General features: G+C 40.9%; 1 protein-coding gene and 1 pseudogene across 1 annotated transcript; both read left to right on the top strand.

Moving 5' to 3' along the window:
- Positions 1–1446: 1446 nt before the first annotated feature.
- LOC115415754 (uncharacterized) lies at positions 1447–8191 on the top strand. The gene is made up of 2 exons (XM_030129392.1): positions 1447–4413; positions 8065–8191. The coding sequence occupies exons 1-2, from the start codon at positions 1766–1768 to the stop codon at positions 8129–8131; spliced, it is 2715 nt and encodes a 904-aa protein (XP_029985252.1). The 5' UTR covers positions 1447–1765; the 3' UTR covers positions 8132–8191.
- A 2329-nt stretch (positions 8192–10520) lies between these two features.
- LOC115415745 (leucine-rich repeat and fibronectin type-III domain-containing protein 2-like) overlaps positions 10521–11434 on the top strand; it is a 12834-nt pseudogene continuing 11920 nt past the window's right edge.

Below are 11434 nucleotides of genomic sequence, written 5' to 3'. Positions count from 1 at the left end.
GCTGACAGTTCTAACCCTAACCCAAAGCTGACAGTTCTAAACCTAACCCTAACCCACAGCTGACAGTTCTAACCCTAACCCTAACCCTAATCCACAGCCGACAGTTCTAACCCTAACCCACAGCTGACAGTTCTAACCCTAACCCTAACCCAACATCTCACAGTCAGTAATGTGTCCATCATCTCAACAAGTTTATCTGGAAGGAAGGTCATTTACTCATTCATTTCAGTAAGAATATGTAAAAAGCACAAAAATTTGTGTTTGAGTGAAAAAAATCAAACAAGTGACAACACTATAAAATAGGGACTAACCCTAACTCTATGAAATAGGAACTGACCCTAAGCCTAACTAACCCTAACCCTAACCACGTTTCGGAAATACTACAGTCACATAAACAGAATCTGTGAATGATCGGATTCTTTTATTCAGTGTGGACTTCCTTGGGTTCTGTGTGCACATCAGTCCTATCCCTAACCCTATCAGCCCTGAGATGAACAGGCTCCATGTCCAGGATAAACCCAACCCTAACCCCTAACCCTAACCCTAACCCTAAACCTGCCTAACCTAAGTTTAGAGGCTACTGGTGAAGTGAGTGAATTAGTTTCATTTTCAATAACTATAAAAACTATGAAAATTTCCTCTTTTAGTTACATAAACTGATGAGATTATGTTTTCAAATAAACCCTCAGTCCATAAATTCCTTGTATGTAAAACTCAGTCACCAACTCTCTCATTAACTCATTGTAATTGTTCTGTTTGCAGATTTAAGTTTGACAACTATCTAGTGATAGAGTAGGTGTTGCTGAATTTTATTTATCACTATTTCTATGCATTAATGTATGATTGGTTTTGTGAAAAAAAAAAACATTACATTTTTACCAATGAAGGTGAAGCCGTACTGGCAGTTGTTTTCTTCAGGATGGACCTTCAAACTGGGCTGTATGAGGGTTCAGACTGGACTGTATGAGGGTTCAGACTGGGCTGTATAAGGGTTCAGACTGGGCTGTATGAGGGTTCAAACTTGAAGGTGGGGGCCAGCATTAACTTTGGGTTAAAGGTGAGGTGAGGTGATGGTTCAGCCAGGGAATGTATTCTATCAGGAAGTTTCCTCACAAACGCAGGGATGCAAGTCACAGTGATCTGAAAATAGGATACTTCCTTTCCCAAAGGAATAAAAAGTCAGCAGACCAACATGTTATGTCAGTCTTCTTTATATTTGTGGCTCTGACCTGATGGTTGCATGGAAACGTTCCCAAGCGGGTGGAGGATGAGGCTAAAAACACCAGCTGACAAACTGGGCTCTGATTAACCAAATCAGATTAAAGTCTTACAGGGTAAACACCTGTGTGTGTGTGTGTGTGTGTGTGAGTGAGTGCGCGTGCATGCATGTGTGCGTGTGTGTGTGTGTTCATGAACTTAACATGACCATCTGTGTTGGAGAGAGAGAGAAGAAAGCCCTTGACTCAATCCGTCTTATCTTCTCAGCTCTCCACTCCTGTCAGCTCCAGTCTGGATTGGACTTCAGTGAGTGAGTGCTTTTTACACAACAATTACAAAATAAATGAAAAGTGAAGATCTGGGAGAAGGTCTGTTAAAAGATGGCTATGGCTGTTGGAAGATCTTTTTCTGAGCCACTTTTCTAAGCAGAGCTTTACCTTTGGATTCACCGTTCTGCTCTTTATACGGACTCATTTTTCTCCAGATTAACTCAACTGGCAAGGTTATTTATTTTTCATATATATTTTTTTCTTCTGTGAAAGCAGATATGGGCTGCTCTCCATCCAAAGGAAAGTTATTTACAAAACCAGGGCCTCAGAATGGTCTGTTGGTTGAAGAGCTGCAAGATTCTGTTGATTCTAGACCTACAGACGGTGTGAACCAACATTTGAAAAGTGAAGAAAAAGAAATTCCGCTACCCACTACAGAGCACATGACATCAGAGCCTGCATGGGTTAGCTCTGATGAAACAGATGCAACTAATGCAGCAGAAACTGAAGAAACAAAAGGGAATGGGATGCCCCAAGAAATACTGAGTGAAGTCTTAAAAACAGATGAGATTAAAAGGACACAGAGAAGTAAGAAGCACAAAGCCAATCGAAAGCAGAGAAAGTCTTCCATTATCAAGACCAAAGTGGACTTTCCACCACAGATGGTGAGAGCTCACCAGGCAGCATACACCTTTCTGAATCCAAGTATCTCTAAATTTGAGACACTACTGGGGTTGCTGGACCAGGCTGCCCAGACCCAGCTGTCTCTGCAGCCCATGATGTCTGCTTTGGTTTTGCGTTTTGAAGAGATCAATCAAGCTCTAGAAGAGATGGCTGAAGAGGGGGAACTGATGCTGAAAGAGCATGGGGACTATATGGTTCTGCCATCTGGTATGATAGGGCCAAAGTTTATGGCCATTAAAGCTAACACTGAAACAAGTGGACCTCCTGATCCACCTCCAGATTTGCTCCAGCAACTGCTCCAGCATTCAACAGAGAAAATGAGGCATGTGGGAACCTCATTTCAGGTACTGGGTGACAATACTCTGGAGGATGCAGTGGAGTACTTCACTTCTCTTGCCAAACTTTTGGTTGGAAAGATGCGAGATAAGCAAGTTGCAGAGCAGAGAATTGTCCAAGTGCTTGCACGGGTGGAGCAGGCCACCACAAGGAAGTCCAACCCTGAAGATTCAGCACTGCACAGTGAGGACAGTGGAATTGGGGGAGAGAATGAGAGTTTGACGGGATCCGAAAGACATCGTCGGCACAGGGGGAGTGCAGGATCTGGAAGTTGTGGCTCTGGGATCAACTTTCGTGGAGTACTTGATAATCAACCCAGTAATTCACTCAACCTCATGGACAACAATGAATATGATGAGGGAGATGAGGAGGAGGAAGAGGATGACGATGATGAGAATGTTGATGACGAAGATGGCAGACAAGGTCGGAAGAGATCGAACTCTTCTCCCCCAGATCCCAGTCAAACTCTTCTCTACATGCGTGCAAAATACATGCGAAATTTGATGCTGGAAACCAAACGGCCACTCACTGCTGCTGCTGCCTCAAATAAGCCTGAGGCTCTATCAGCTGCCAGATGTGCGAACTCAGTGATGGAGCTACGAAAAAGCCAGAGGGATTTAGAAGGGCGAATGAAAAAGATCCAAGGAAACAGAGAGATAGAAGGGCCTCATTATAATCTGTACAGGGCTGGACTTAGAAGACATTCAATCAGTGGGTCAGGAGGTGCACACAAAGGACCACTGAAGACAAATCAGCTGTGTACTTTACCAGTGTTAGCACCACAAACACCCAAGCGCCCCTCTGTCAGAAGGCTGATTAACACCTTTAGTCAAGGGGTGGATGGCAGACCGGGTCAGAGCCTCGTTAATATACCACCTCATATCAAAAGGCCCAGGAAAAGTGGAATCCTTCCATTATCAAACATTGCAAATAGCACCGAGGGATTTCAGGTCAACAACGGTAACAATAACAATAACAGCTGGCCTGATGGCAAGGATGACTGTGATGTAGACAACCTACCACCCCCGGCCCCAGAGGTTTTGATGGACAATTCCTTTAAGGATTCTGAGGGCAACCCAACAAATGACAGTATCTCCCAAGAAGGTGTAGTGCAGGGTCTTCCAATAATTAACCAGAAGTGTGGACTTTCCCATCGCCTGAGGACTTCCATGCAGAATATGGAAGTACTGCCAAACCGGGCAAGCATAAGGTCAAGATCAAATATTTCATCTGTCAGTCCTGTCAGGCAGGATGCTGAAGAAGAAGAACAGCAAGAATCTGGTCGGGGACAAGAAACAGAAAAGACCAGCTGTGTCTACCAACAGGCTCAGAGGATCATTCCTTTGCACCACGCGACAGAATCTGTTGAGAAAAGACAAACTGGAGAGCAAAGTGGACAGAGAGGATCTTCCCCTCTTCAAAGTAGTCATGCCCTCCATGAGAGTGACATGTCTCGCAGCTCACCTGTGACAGCACCGCCAGTCTCCAGAGTCCGCCTCCCCCCATCTTGCCCCTCTGTGCGCCACAGGTTTCCAAGCCCCCCTGTCTGCAGACATCCGTCTTCCAGCTCGAGGCCCTCATCTCGTCCAAGTTCACCGAGGACAGTGACTCGAGCCTCAGAAAGCACAGCTGAAGAAATTACTCTTTCTATGTCCTTTCATGATGCCCGTTCAGTCTTCTGTCAAAATGAGACACAAAACTCCCAGCCCTGGACCTCATCTGGAGCTTCTGTGCTTCCTAGGCCATGGGGAGACACTTTCAGAGGTAGGCTGTCCACAAGAGGGATGGACAACTCCAGCCGGCGCACACAGTCAGAGCAGAGACCCAGTTTGACCTCCTATTCAGAGGATGGTCTCACAGCCTCAACCCAGGCCACGTGGAAAGAGCAAATAACTACAAATCAAAGGTACGTACTAGAGCTAGGTCTTGCTGATCTAGGTCTCAAAGCTACATTTGGCTACTGAAGAAAAAAGTATCACCCATATTTTTAACTGTATAAATGTGCTAACCAAAGGTAGAAGTAAATATTCCAAAGTTAAAATGAGCTGTGGTAGGACTAACTCAGGACCAGTATTAAGTTCAATATGTTCAAATCTGATGCGATCTTTTTCTCTAAAACTCTTATAGTAACCATTTCAGTCAATGATCAGATATCTCAGATGTTTAGGGTGATTATTAGTGAGGTTAAATTACTAAATATGGTCACTCTGGGCTGTTCCTCTTGTTTCCTTAAAGGCTCATAAATGGTCTCTTGACTTATTCAGCTGTCTTTCAAACACTGGTTCGTATCAAACCTTGTTGTGTACCTTCCCTGCACACACGACACATACCAGAAAACTGGTCCATTGAAGCAGATGCAGGCTGGGAAATTCCCAACCTCATTTTTCAGAGAATTCACATGGAGAGCAAGGGGATGGGTTACTGTCTGTCTGTCTGTCTGTCTGTGTGTCTGTCTGTGAGTCTGTGTGTCTGTATAAGTGTCTGTATTTTTGTCTGTGTGTCTGTGTGTCTGTCTGTCTGTCTGTCTGTGTCTGTCTGTCTGTGTGTCTGTCTGTGTGTCTGTCTGTCTGTGTGTCTGTCTGTTTGTCTGTCTGTGTCTGTGTGTGTCTGTCTGTCAGTCTGTCTGTTTTCATAGGGTTAATAACCTAAACACACAGTGGAATAAAAACAAAGTTAAAGGAGGTAGTGTTCTTAAAATCAAATGGCTTTAAGTTATCACTTTTGCCTTTATGGTAAGAGAAAACACTATCTCCTTTTGAAGAAGTAATAATCATAATCATAAGTTGGACTTGTATAACTCCTTTCATGATACCCAAAGTTGCTTGAAAAGTAACAGTGTGTGCACTTTGATTTAAGTTAAAAGCATTTAACAAATGTTTACATGTCTGAGGTTAGAGGAAGGGTTCTGCTCCTTCTAAGAAAAAAAACAAACAAAAGCAAACAAACAGGTAAAACCAGAAAACTGAAATGATGACAAAGTTTATACTGGAAATAAAAGTCTAACTAAAAGTGGAACTGAGTACAAAAACAAGCAAACACATTTCGTGTTAAAACTATGGGATCTAATGAATGGACATTTTGTGTGTGTTTTAAAAACATAGGCTTCAGCTAAATATATTAATAAACCTCGTATAATTGTGTTCATTAAAAAATAAAACACATTTTTACACTATTGCAGTGCATGTGTATTAAAAAATTGTTATGTAACCTGATGTGAATAAATAAGCAGACAACAGTGTAAAGAATATTGGCTTAAAGTACAACAAATGAATTAGCTTATTTTTGGTTACTTTTCAAACAATGTTTTAAAGTAGGCAATAAAGTGGTAAAGGCTTGAAATGTATTTATACGTTCTGTAACTCTGCAAACAACCAACCATACACAAGACATCAAATATAACCTAAATGATAATTAGAAGGATAGTTAAAAAAAAAAATGTCATTAATATATTTTTTTTTTTCATTAGTACTTTTATTTTATCATTAGTATTTTTTATTATGTCATTAGTACTTTTATTATATCATTAATACTTGTATTATATCATTAGTACTTTTATTGTTATTAGTACTTTTATTAAGTCATTAGTACTTTTATTATGTCATTAATACTTTTATCATATCATTAGTACTTTTATTATCTTTAGTACTTTTATTATGTTATTAATACTTTTTGATATCATTAGTACTTTTATTTTATCATTAGTATTTTTTATTATGTCACTAGTACTTTTATGATGTCATTAGTACTTTTATCATGTCATTAGTACTTTTATTATAACATTAGTACTTTTATCATGTTATTAGTACTTTTATTTTGTCATTAGTCCTTTTATCATGTCATTAGTACTTTTATCATGTCATTAGTACTTTTATTTTGTCATTAGTACTTTTATCATGTCATTAGGACTTTTATTTTGTCATTAGTACTTTTATTTTGTCATTAGTACTTTTATCATGTCATTAGGACTTTTATTATATCATTAGTACTTTTATAATGTCATTAGTACTTTTATGTCATTAGGACTTTTATTATATCGTTAGTACTGTTATTATGTCATTGGTATTTTTATTATATCATTACTACTTTTAGTATATCATTTGTCCTTTTATCATGTTATTAGTACTTTTATTATGTCATTAGTACCTTTATTATATCGTTAGTAGTTTTATTTTGTCCATGGAATTCTTATTATATCATTAGTACTTTTATTTTCTCATTAGTAATTTTATCATGTCATTAGTACTTTTATTATGTCATTAGTACTTTTATTATACTGTTAGTAATTTTATTAAGCCATTTGTATTTTTATTATATCATTAGTACTTTTATTATGTCATTAGTACTTTTATTATATCATTAGTATTTTTATTGTATCATTAGTTCTTTTATTATGTCAGTACTTTTATGATATCATTAGTACTTTTACTATATCATTAATACTTTTATTATATCATTAGTACTTTTATTATACCGTTAATACTTTTACTATATCATTAGTATTTTTATTATACAGGGTGGGGAAGCAAAATTTACAATATTTTGAGGCAGGGATTGAAAGACAGTGTATGACCAATTAGTTTATTGAAAGTCATGAGAATTTATTTGCCACAAGAAAATGTCCATAATAGAAAATGTTTTTATTCTATGTGTCCTCCTTCTTTCTCAATAACTGCCTTCACACGCTTCCTGAAACTTGCGCAAGTGTTCCTCAAATATTGGGGTGACAACTTCTCCCATTCTTCTTTAATAGTATCTTCCAGACTTTCTGGTAATAGTTTTGCTCATAGTCATTCTCTTCTTTCCATTAGAAACAGTCTTTATGGACACTCCAACTATTTCTGAAATCTCCTTTGGTGTGACGAGTGCATTCAGCAAATCACACACTCTTTGATGTTTGCTTTCCTGATTACTCATATGGGCAAAAGTTTGTGAAAAGGTATGGATAATAGTGTTAGGTATGATTATGACATCAGTATATGTTTGGTTTCAAAACAATTGACATAGTGCCTGCTGAGAAAAAACAACTAAATGTTCAGTGTACATTTTGCTTCCCCACCCTGTATAATTAGAACTTAAAGACACAGAGACACATTCAAAGCTGGATGTGTGTGGAGTTTTCCTTCCAAACGGATTCCAAATGGAGACAGATGGAGGCCTTTGGTTTTTATGTCTCAGCTTTGTGTTTGGACCTCCCATCCTGTCCAGCTGGTGTCCAGTGTCCTCTTCACAGTCCCACCCTGTCCAGCTGGTGTCCAGTGTCCTCCTCACAGTCCCATCCTGTCCAGCTGGTGTCCAGTGTCCTCCTTATAGTCCCAACCTGTCCAGCTGGTGTCCAGTGTCCTCCTTACGGTCCCATCCTGTCCAGTTCCAGCTGGTGTCCAGTGTCCTCCTCACAGTCCTAATCCTAGTCCTAATTGGATTGGTCCTGCTGGCCCCTTGTTCAGACCTGCTGGGACCTGCTGGGCCTCAGATCCTCATCCTGCTGCTTTACCTTCTAATCCACTTACACACAGAAACTTCTTTCTTTCTTTCTTTCTTTCTGTCTTTCTTTCTGCAGTTCTGTGACGACACCAGACAACGGCTGGTCCAACCAAAGCACTGCTGCCACAACACACTGGGATTAGAACCGTTGGTGTTTGTCCATTTATGGATGGAAAGAAAGCATCAAAGGTTCTGGACTGGTTTGTCTGTTCTGTCCTTACGTCCTACAGGATATCTTTAAATGTTTATGGAAGTGGACCAGTTTGTGTGTTCTGTCCTTACGTCCTACAGGATATCTGTAAATGTTTATTAAAGTGTGTGGCCAAAGCATTTGTTCTCCACACGAACTTCTGCAAACACAGGCACAATAAATACAGACAAGACTTCATTTACCTCCTGTGTGTTTAAAGTGAAGACTACGTCACTGTCTTTGTCCGAGCAACACTGAAAGTCAGCTCCAGGCTGACAGTCCACCTTAAATTTACATAACTAACAAAGAACCTGACAGTCCACCTTAAATTTAAGGAACTACCACAGGACTGTGTGTGTTTTTTTGTGCTCTTGGTGTGACAGTCCACCTTAAATGTGCTTTTGGTATGACAGTCCACCTTAAATGTGCTTTTGGTATGACAGTCCACCTTAAATGTGCACTTGGTCTTAGCTTCCATCTGTGTTCACTACTGTGTGTTTTGTATCTTGAACATGATCCATTAAAAGACAAACCTCTTCACCAAACACACCTGTTGTTGTATTTGTTCTTTTCTTTCATACTAATGTTTCCTTTGAATAGAAATGTTTATGTACATTTCAGATGTTGAAGTCCCCACACAGTGCTTCATAATAAACAGACTATATCGTATGGTTCAAACTAAATGAGGATAATACCCCAAACATGTTTTAAATGTCATTTAATTATCAATATATTAAAACCTACATGTAAACACTTGAAGCAGGTACTTCGAAAATAATGGGCTGCAAATGTTGAAAAACGACAGCAGATGAACATTTCAAATGGAGTGTACACATTTAACACAAACACATCCTTGTTGTTTGTATGTATTTATGTTTATAAAAAGGCAGATTTATTTATATGTACAATTCATGCACAGGGTAATTCACAGAAAAAAGGAAAAGAGACAAAACAGAATCAATAAAACAAATAATAATCAAAACAAAGTGAAAGGTCAAAGGTCAGATAGAACCCTTTCAGTTGTTCTATTCACAGTTGAACAGCTGTTTTCAACCTGGACTCACATATTATTACAGTTTGGATCTGCCTCACATCACCAGGAAGACTGTTCCAGAATTTAGCTGCATAGAACTGAAACACGGCTGCACCTGTTTACTCTGGGACCAGCAGAAGACTAGTCCCTGAGGTTCTGGGACCAGTCCATGAGGTTCTCAGACCAGTCCCTGAGGTTCTGGGACCAGTCCCTGAGGTTCTTGGACCAGTCCCTGAGGTTCTGGGACCAGTCCATGAGGTTCTGGGACCAGTCCCTGAGGTTCTGGGACCAGTCCATGAGGTTATCGGACCAGTCCATGAGGTTCTCGGACCAGTCCCTGAGGTTCTCGGACCAGTCCCTGAGGTTCTGGGACCAGTCCATGAGGTTCTCAGACCAGTCCATGAGGTTCTCAGACCTTTGACCTATATTTGTCATTTTTTTTAGGTACACCGTGAGTGAAAAGTACAGGCGGAACAGCATAATAAAAGGTCAAAAGGGAATATAGGGGAAACAAAAGAGGATGGGTATGAAAGGGGGGAATAGAAGGGGCAAAACAAAACAAAAACAAAGTAGAAAAAAATGAATAGTAGCATGAAGAAAAAGATGAACAGTAGGCGGGAACAGTGGGAAGGGGGAAAAAAAGAGGGAAAAAAGAAATTTAAACATAAACATGCCAATAATATTGAAGGTAATCACCAAAAACAGTCAGACTTGTTCATTGTGTCTGTTCAACAACACTTTCTGTGTTCAGTGGAGTTGGAAGAAGGCCAGCTTCTATTGTCCTACCCCCAAATACTTAGAAATAGATAGTGCACGTCTGGCATGTGCAAAGCAGGGGGCCGGGGGGGCTTAGGGTTAGGGTTAGGGTTAGGGGTTAGGGTTAGGGTTAGGGTTAGGGTTAGGGTTAGGGTTAGGGTTAGGTTAGGGTTAGGGTTAGGGTTAGAGGGTTAGGGTTAGGGTTAGGGTTATAGGGTTAGGGTTAGGGTTAGGGTTAGGGTTAGGGTTAGGGTTAGGGTTAGGGTTAGGGTTAGGGTTAGGGTTAGGGTTAGGGTTAGGGTTAGGGTTAGGGTTAGGGTTAGGGTTAGGGTTAGGGTTAGGGTTAGGGTTAGGGTTAGGGTTAGGGTTAGGGTTAGGGTTAGGGTTAGGGTTAGGGTTAGGGTTAGGGTTAGGGTTAGGGTTAGGGTTAGGGTTAGGGTTAGGGTTAGGGTTAGGGTTAGGGTTAGGGTTAGGGTTAGGGTTAGGGTTAGGGTTAGGGTTAGGGTTAGGGTTAGGGTTAGGGTTAGGGTTAGGAACAGGCAAGAAAACCACGATGGCCCGATTGAGGATGGCCCGTTTTGATTTTGACGCCAAATGGAAGGTCATAGAGAAATGAAACCTGGACCTACCCCCCCTATTTTGGGGGCGGGCTTTCGACTGGTGCCACCCACTTTCACGTCCGACTTCCGGTTCCGGAGATATAACCGGAAGTATTTTTATTTTGCTTATATCTCGGGAACGGAAGGTCGTAGAGACACAGGACCAAGACTGGCGTGTTCAGCGACCCCAAATTAGGTCAGACGGATCACACTTCCGAGTCTCTACGACCTACGGTTCGCGAGATATTCCAGGTCAAAAATCGTCATAGAAAAACAATGGGCGATCTGAAAATATGAAAATTTGACGAAGTGTGGACCCTAAAAATTACGATTTCAAAATGTGATAGGAGCACGTTTCATGCCATTTGGAGTCGATAGGACCCCACTTTGTGAGGTACTTTTTGTGAAACTTGACTGTAATACCTACAACATCCAGAAGAGGGAGCTGTTGTATGTGACTGTAATACCTACAGAATCCAGCAGAGGGAGCTGTTGAAGTTAGGGTTAGGGTTAGGGTTTGAGGGTTAGGGTAGGGTTAGGGTTAGGGTTACAGGATTAGGGTTAGGGTTAGGGTTAGGGACAGGCAAGAAAACCACGATGGCCCCGTTGAGGATGGCCCCATTTTATTTTGACGCCAAACGGAAGGTCATAGAGAAATGAAACCTGGACCTACCCCCCCTATTTCGGGGACGGGCTTTTCATTGGTGCCACCCTCGTTCACATGCGACTTCCGGTTCCGGAGATATAACCGGGTTAGGGTTAGGGTTAGGGGTTAGGGTTAGGGTAGGGTAGGGTTAGGGTTAGGGTTAGGGTAGGGTTAGGGTTAGGGTTAGGGTTAGGGTTAGGGTTAGGGTTAGGGTTAGGTAGG

This window comes from Sphaeramia orbicularis, unplaced genomic scaffold (assembly GCF_902148855.1).
Source record: "Sphaeramia orbicularis unplaced genomic scaffold, fSphaOr1.1, whole genome shotgun sequence".
Taxonomy (NCBI): domain Eukaryota; kingdom Metazoa; phylum Chordata; class Actinopteri; order Kurtiformes; family Apogonidae; genus Sphaeramia; species Sphaeramia orbicularis.
This window is presented reverse-complemented; position numbering and strand designations above follow the sequence as displayed.